Source organism: Styela clava, chromosome 8, assembly GCF_964204865.1.
Source record: "Styela clava chromosome 8, kaStyClav1.hap1.2, whole genome shotgun sequence".
NCBI classification, from domain to species: domain Eukaryota; kingdom Metazoa; phylum Chordata; class Ascidiacea; order Stolidobranchia; family Styelidae; genus Styela; species Styela clava.
The window spans coordinates 21,319,673-21,326,654 of record NC_135257.1 but is presented as its reverse complement, the minus strand read 5'-3'; the positions used below and the strand labels follow the sequence as shown (position 1 = coordinate 21,326,654).

The 6,982-nt window shown below is 34.0% G+C and overlaps 1 protein-coding gene across 1 annotated transcript; it reads left to right on the top strand.

The window, feature by feature from the left end:
- The first annotated feature begins 916 nt into the window (after positions 1-916).
- On the top strand, positions 917-5,282 carry LOC120348428 (uncharacterized). The gene is made up of 7 exons (XM_078115652.1): positions 917-950; positions 1,104-1,187; positions 2,300-2,404; positions 2,719-2,781; positions 3,056-3,151; positions 3,483-3,709; positions 5,047-5,282. Exons 1-7 carry the CDS (start codon positions 917-919, stop codon positions 5,236-5,238), a joined length of 801 nt encoding a protein of 266 aa, XP_077971778.1. The 3' UTR covers positions 5,239-5,282.
- The last annotated feature ends 1,700 nt before the right edge of the window (positions 5,283-6,982 follow it).

The window sequence follows — 6,982 nt, the reverse complement described above, 5'->3', positions numbered from 1 at the left end:
TAGAATAGTTCCCAGGGTTTTTAGAGTTTTAAAATGAACGAACCGTTTATTATACTGGTGATATTCGTACACTCTTTGTATGTGATGAGACGTCGTGATATCGTTCAATTCTGGAAGTCCTAATATGAGTTAATCAGTTTTAAAATTGTAATATAGATTACAACACCTATATGGTCATACTCGGAAAATTCCAGATAATACCAAAAAAATTTCTCTATATTAGTGCGAGATAAGCAGAAACAGTATAGCCTTAAAAATATATACACTGTGCTATGCCAATAAAAAGTCCATTAGAAGGGAGTATCGTTTGTCATTTCTTATCTGTGTTTAAAAGCGGTTTCCACCGTCCCTACAAAGATCTGACAAGTCGTTTTTAAATCGATACGATTTATATAACTCGCATTATGCGTCATAGTTTAATTTATACCCTTTTCTCTTTTTACATTACGGCACTACAGAAGAGCCATGTCTGGAAAATTGTTTTTAAAATTCCGCTTTTAAATTAGCTTCTCTCATTCTGGATCACTACTATCTCAGCTGCAAAGAACGTAAGGGTGTTCAAAATAGAACCAAACATGCTAAGTGCCCGTTTGCAGAAACCATGATTTCTTGTAAAATACTTTGAAATTTCATTTCTCATTGACATAAGCGAATGAACTTCTTAATTCCAACTTGAAGCTTTCCTCATTCAGTTATTAAGTAACTGCACTGGGATCTTGAGATGAAATTCTCAATCGTTTTTATCTTAATCTACGTCGTCGCATCATCCTGGTGTCAAGATGAAACAGTGTTTCACTGCTCTCCCAAACCCAGTTGTTAGATTGCACAATGTGATCCGGTTGCAGTAGGATGGGACAGACCAGGTTTCGACATTCATGACACAGAATACCCGATTACATGCAAGTCCAATAGCGTTATGGGTTGGCTTGATTTCGTGTCTAGAAATTTGGGTGAGTGGTTTAAACGAATGATTAATGAAATGTTTTAATATAGGTTATAAGTCAGTACTTGACCGGAAATGACGTGTTTCGTTTTTTATTTTCGATTGGAGTGTGTTCATGAAGTTTTCCAATCTAGAAATATCTTTAATATTTTTTTTTCAGATATCACAAACATCAGAATGGGATTGAACAAATTAGAAAACAAGTTTGATGAAAAAATCGAAAATTTTGGAAAGGAAATTTCTGGTCAGTGTTTACGATACAGCAAATACAAAACTATACCAACAGTGGGCAAACTGCGCGGCTCTTGAGAGTTCTTATGCGGCTCTTCTCGCTAACATAGAATTTTATCCAAATTCAACTATAAGAGAATCTGTAGTGCAACAGTTTGTTTTAAATTTAAAAATCGATTGAAAAAGTGTTCATTTATGATTGAGTCAAATTATGTTTTAGTATGAAAATCGTTTTAGCGTGGAATTTCAAATTTGAATCAGTCAAGCGACAAATCTTAGGTCACAATGGTCACATGGTTGTTGCGTTGCATCTTGATTGCGGTTAGTCTCAGTCCCGCACTGCATTGTCCAGTCTTCAAAAACTCACAGATAGAATGGAAACACGCAAGTCAAGTACTTTAGATATGTCATCGCAATAAATACTTTGTGATTTTATTTATTGTTATTAGACGTTTGGGTAAATTCTCTGTTCAAGGTGTTCTAATATTAATAATTTTAAAATTATGCGGCTCTCACATATTTCTGTCTTGCTGCATGCGGCTCTTATACTGTAAATTTTTGCCCTACACCTGTAATTGCTAAATTTTGTGCGTTTTGTTCCGTACATTAAAAACTACCATTCAATCGAAAAAATCGCTAATCGTAAACAAAGGCTCGCACCAATAAATCATTTAAGACAATTGCCAATAACCACAATAAAATATATCAGTCAGAATCCACCGAATTGTATAGAAATTTTCTTACAGTTTAAACTTTTGTAATTTATTTTTTCGTTAAAGAAAAGATGTTGATAAAATACACCTTTTTGAAATGTCAGTGCAGGAAATTCTGTTCATAAAATCCTCTTGTATATAAGCAGTGGGTTTATTTGTAATTTTTGTGAATTCGAAAACATTTATCTCAATTTAACTTGATTTCGCTTATATATTCGTTAAATATTGAAAATATCAAATCCGAATTGAAGAAACTTGAATTAAACCTCGATTTAGCCGAAGTTTGGAAAGACTCTTAATGACAATATAAAAACATTCACAGTTATGGGAAGCAGAGTGAGAATCAGTAATAATTCAAAAGATAACATTCGTGATTTAATAAAACTAGCAAGATGATTTTATTTTCAAACAGGAAATCCCGAGTCTGGCAACCAAATTGAGGAACATTCAAATAAATTAAACAATCTATTGAGAAAAAACACGAAACAGTCTGTTGAGATCAGAGAGTTGAAAAAAGGTTGGTGTATCAGAGTGATGCTTGTGACACTGCAATTGCTGATGTTAAAATAAATGATTGACGAATACTTGAAGTCTGCACGTAACTTCAAATTCCCGCTGCCATCGTCATCAACACCAACTTTAAATACTACTCAAGCTTTCAAAGTGCAAAGTTATCTTGAATCTTTTTTCGATTTTCAATTCCCAAAGGTTTTATTAAAATAATATAAACAAACCGAGTTAATGTCTTCTCGTCTTATTTTCATGTCTCAATAACATTGTTAATACTGCAACGAACTTGCATCATGATTTACTGGATATTTTTATCTTTAGACTTGGTTGAAATGCAAGAAATGAATGAAAAGTTGGTAGAAGACAACAATAAGATGAAGAAAGGTGAAAGATATCAAATATGTCTCAATACTGTGGTTCTAGTATTCTCGAAATGTTTTAAACATTTCCTGAACTTGTTTCCCGAAACAGATCTAAAACGGAGAACAATAAAATATTCCATAATGAGCTACAAAGTATAGTAATCAATATAATTTCAACTCTTACGCTTAACAATTAAAAACGAAAAAGATTAAAAAAGATTGAAGAAACTTGGCTACAGATTTGTTGTTTTGAAAAGTGGAAAACCATGCTCTTTAACACTTATATCAACATTTAGCGATATCCCGGATTGAACAAAAACTTGCTGTTTCGGAGGAGCAGCTCTCGAATAAAACCGATAAAGAAACAAGATTAAAACCAACTCCATCTCAAGGTAAAGTTTAATGTAAATATCATCCAATATGTTGTAGGTTTTGGATATTTAACGAATAATTCGCAATAAAATGAAGCGGAATGTATTTCGCTATTCGATGGAGCCGAGTGATGCCGGTGACTGAATGTTGGTTGCAGGATATTGCATAACTGAATCTAAAAGGAGAAAGTGTTATAGGATTCAATGCATTTTATTAATTAAGTCGGCTAGTTTTATTCGGAAATACTAAAGCACAACATTGTTACTAGTGCTACTTGCCTAAAATTAGGATTTATTAAAATTTATTAACTCAATATACTTTTAAATACTGTATGCAACTGTTACATTTCAGAAAACTGTAAATTGAAGGTTGGACAGATCTGTTATTCTGCTGTGATACAAGTTGGCTCTGATGTCAACTACAACGAAGCAGATGATATTTGTAAAAAACGCAACGCAGATATTGGTTTGATTCGAGATGAAAAATCATACAATGCAATTGTGAATTACTTGAGAAGGAATATTCCAAAAGGGGAGGTGTTGATTAGAATATGGACTGGAATCCACTTTGATTCAATGGTTAGTATCTCATAGTTAAGTCAATTATATTCTTGTGTTAAAATTCAAAATAAATTTCAAAATGGGAGTTTGGGGTGGGACACGGCCAAAGATGTTTGACACAACTTGAGTTAGTCTTTTATATACAACTGTGCAGGCCATAATGACAACAATCTTTTTTCGTAGTTTAGCTGAATGTCTTGGCGTTGATGTCCACCGATATTTGAAAATGATATCAATACTCATTTTCCCTCAGGTTTACAACTTGAGCCGCAAATCCAGCGTGGTAACAAGAATCTGAAAATGGTACATGAGCAATAACAAAACGCAAAATAATGATGTGGTCATATATTTTAAGTAATATGCGTTGCCAGACTTGTCTGTGGGACGTATTTTCTGTCTAATTCCATCCAATAGTAACTTATGCCTGTGCCATTCTATGGGATGTTTTTCATGGAGTTTTCATTTGCGTGGGCAAGCCTGGGGGTATAATCACGAATTAAAAATAGATACAAACATATGAAGAAAAGAAAGTAAAATATTTTGAAGGTAAAAAATGACGTAATTTGGTTGCTATGACTTGGCTACTGTTCTATGAAAAATACAAATGTGCTGTTCTCTCCCATTTTTATGGACAATCCTGTATATTACCACTAGGCAAAACTATTGACCTGCGTTGCTTGAACTTTTCTTTGAGGTTGACATTATTTTTACACTTGCTTTGTCTGACTTGCTGCTTAGTCGGTTACTGTTATGTCGTCAAGTTCTTTGATCTTTATAATACTGCAGTGCTGTAATGGAAACTGCAGCGCCTTCGAAAACTATACTTAAATACGTAGGCAAATGAAGTTACGATTTCGCTATTTTTTGGTGTTCTATTGTTCATCAGAACGGGTTGCATTTCTACCAAATTTGACACTTTCAATTCCATGCTTTCAGAACGTCCATGCATCTTCTCAAAGTTTTAAAGAATATTGGCAATGCGTTTTTTCAATTCATGTGCATCAGAGCGCTAGCGAGATTTAAACTTGTGTCTTAAAATTACATTGGAGGTTGTTTATAGTCGTTTTACAACAACCTAACAATCTAATTCGATCCGAAGACTTGTCTTGCACCGAACTGCGTAGAGTTAAGTTATATAGGAATTGTGTAGTGCAATATACTCGTACAAATATTTGTCCAGCGCATGAAGTTTTACCTGATAACACATGAGACACAATAAATACTTGTGTTTACATTTGACCAAGCATGGATCAACAATAATATATGATATTTTGAATAATGGAACTAGATAATTGTTGATATTAAATTGAATGCCAAGCATAATGGACTCTATCTAACGACATTTTTCTTTGAAGACTCGTGACGTCACACCTGCGAATTCCTTCACCAAATGGCATCCGGATTTCTTACCATCGGGAACTAAGTATGAAGATCGCACAAATGTTTACCTTTTTGTTGATTCCGACCCGAATTATCGTTATCAAGGGATGGCGAATGCTCCTCCTACCTGGGAGTATAACGGTGTTATTTGTGAGATTCTGATCTAATGAAACGTTTGATTGGTTGTATTTCGTCACTCTGGATCTATCATCAATAAAATATAAATAATTGAATCCTAACCTGAAATTTATACAATTAGTCTTTCTATATATCAATGCAGATAATCACAGCTAAAATAGAATTTATTAAAAATGGGTGAATTTTTAAACTGAATTTCACATTATCCAAGTTAAAAATGATTCTTCATTTTTCAGTTCTGCTGACATACTATTTAAAATCATATTTTATCGAATAAAAGTCGTTTAAAATTTTCAGAAGCTTGATTTGTCAAATTTTATCGTTTCGCTGATCTAAAATTTTAGAAATGAATCAGGTTTCAAGAGTTGAATGTTTTATTTGCGTAATTTGATAGATAAAAATATTACAAACACTTTAATTCGAAATAAATTCAGTTTCCGTGTAATTTCTTCGTTGTTTCCAAGTTTCTCAAAGGGATCAGGTTGATTGGGCAGAAAGCTGAAAACGTTGCAAATCGCAAATTGTTTCAACAATGAGTGGATACATAATATAGATTGGCTCATTGCTTGGTGCGGTAATTACGTTAAAAGACAAACAGTTTCGAAATGTATAGGTGGATTGTTGTATCAGAAAATAATTTCGTCTATGGTGTCAGATCGTCTATCTAAGATTCCAGGTTAATTCAAAACGCATTGCCACTTTTACAGCAAAAATTTACCAATATTTATACTGACCCAAAAACGATGAAACCCTTTACTGGAAGTGGAAAGACTGCTGATAGGTGAGTTGCAAATTTGCTCAAAGCAAGGTCCTGGACCGTCGAATAAAAGTGAAAAGAGTACTAATATGAGAGTTGCGAGCTTGCTCAATGCAAGGTGCCCAACTCTAATTTAAAATTGGAAAGAGTTCTGATAGGAGAGTTGCAAGTTTGCTCAAAGCAAGTACTCGAGCCCTCAACTAAAAGTGGAAAGAGTATAGATGAAAGGAAAGTTGCAAACTTGATCAAAGCAAGGACCTATGCTCTCAACTAAAATTGTGAAGAGTACTGATAGAAGAGTTGCAAATTTGCTCGAATCAATATCTCGAGTCCTCAACAGCAAGTGGAGTAAGTACTGACAGAAGAATTGCAAACGACCAATAATGTGATAAAACATGTATTTAATCATAAAAATTTGATAAAGGCAAATCTGTCGAAATATGTAAAATTAGCATTCACGAATATAGTGTGAATCTAATAAATTTTAATCTTTTCACACAAAAGAATTAATTCAATATATATAGCAGATTTAAAAATATTTACTAATGTGCTGAGAAAAAATTTATTTGGTTATGCGTATTTGTTGTTTAGGAATAAGGAAGCGTCTGCTTCCTTAAATATCCAAATGCTGTAAATTTTTAGCATAAAAGCAACGCAATTTAGGGTTTTCGCCTGAAACGACGGTTTCCTAGGAAAATGTCGGGCCGAACTGGTTACCTGTCAATCAAGACAAGCTCGAGTGATATTGGCGTTTAGAGGCCATTTAGCTCGGTTTCCAGAACGCGAAATCGTTTGCCCGAGTATTGGAAATTTTTCCAAGATGTATTGGGGGTTGGGGCAGAGCCTTCTCCCCCTAAGTGGTGAGAAAACGTGTGTAAAGCCACGCCCACTTGGGTATTATTGATTTTGGACGGTTCTGAGAACATGGAATGTGATATCGGGAAAAGTGATGCTCGGTTGTTGAAGAGAATAATTAAACAAATATTTCACCATCGGCAGCTGGATAATTCCCTCTC

What these genes read in the sequence shown, in the direction of transcription:
- LOC120348428 (XM_078115652.1), top strand. Translation starts at nt 917, where the DNA reads ATGGGTTGGCTTGATTTCGTGTCTAGAAATTTGG. An exon ending in TTTCGTGTCTAGAAATTTGG is followed by an intron (nt 951 to 1,103) that starts GTGAGTGGTTTA and finishes TTTTTTTTTCAG; the next exon opens with ATATCACAAACATCAGAATG. An exon ending in TTTTGGAAAGGAAATTTCTG is followed by an intron (nt 1,188 to 2,299) that starts GTCAGTGTTTAC and finishes ATTTTCAAACAG; the next exon opens with GAAATCCCGAGTCTGGCAAC.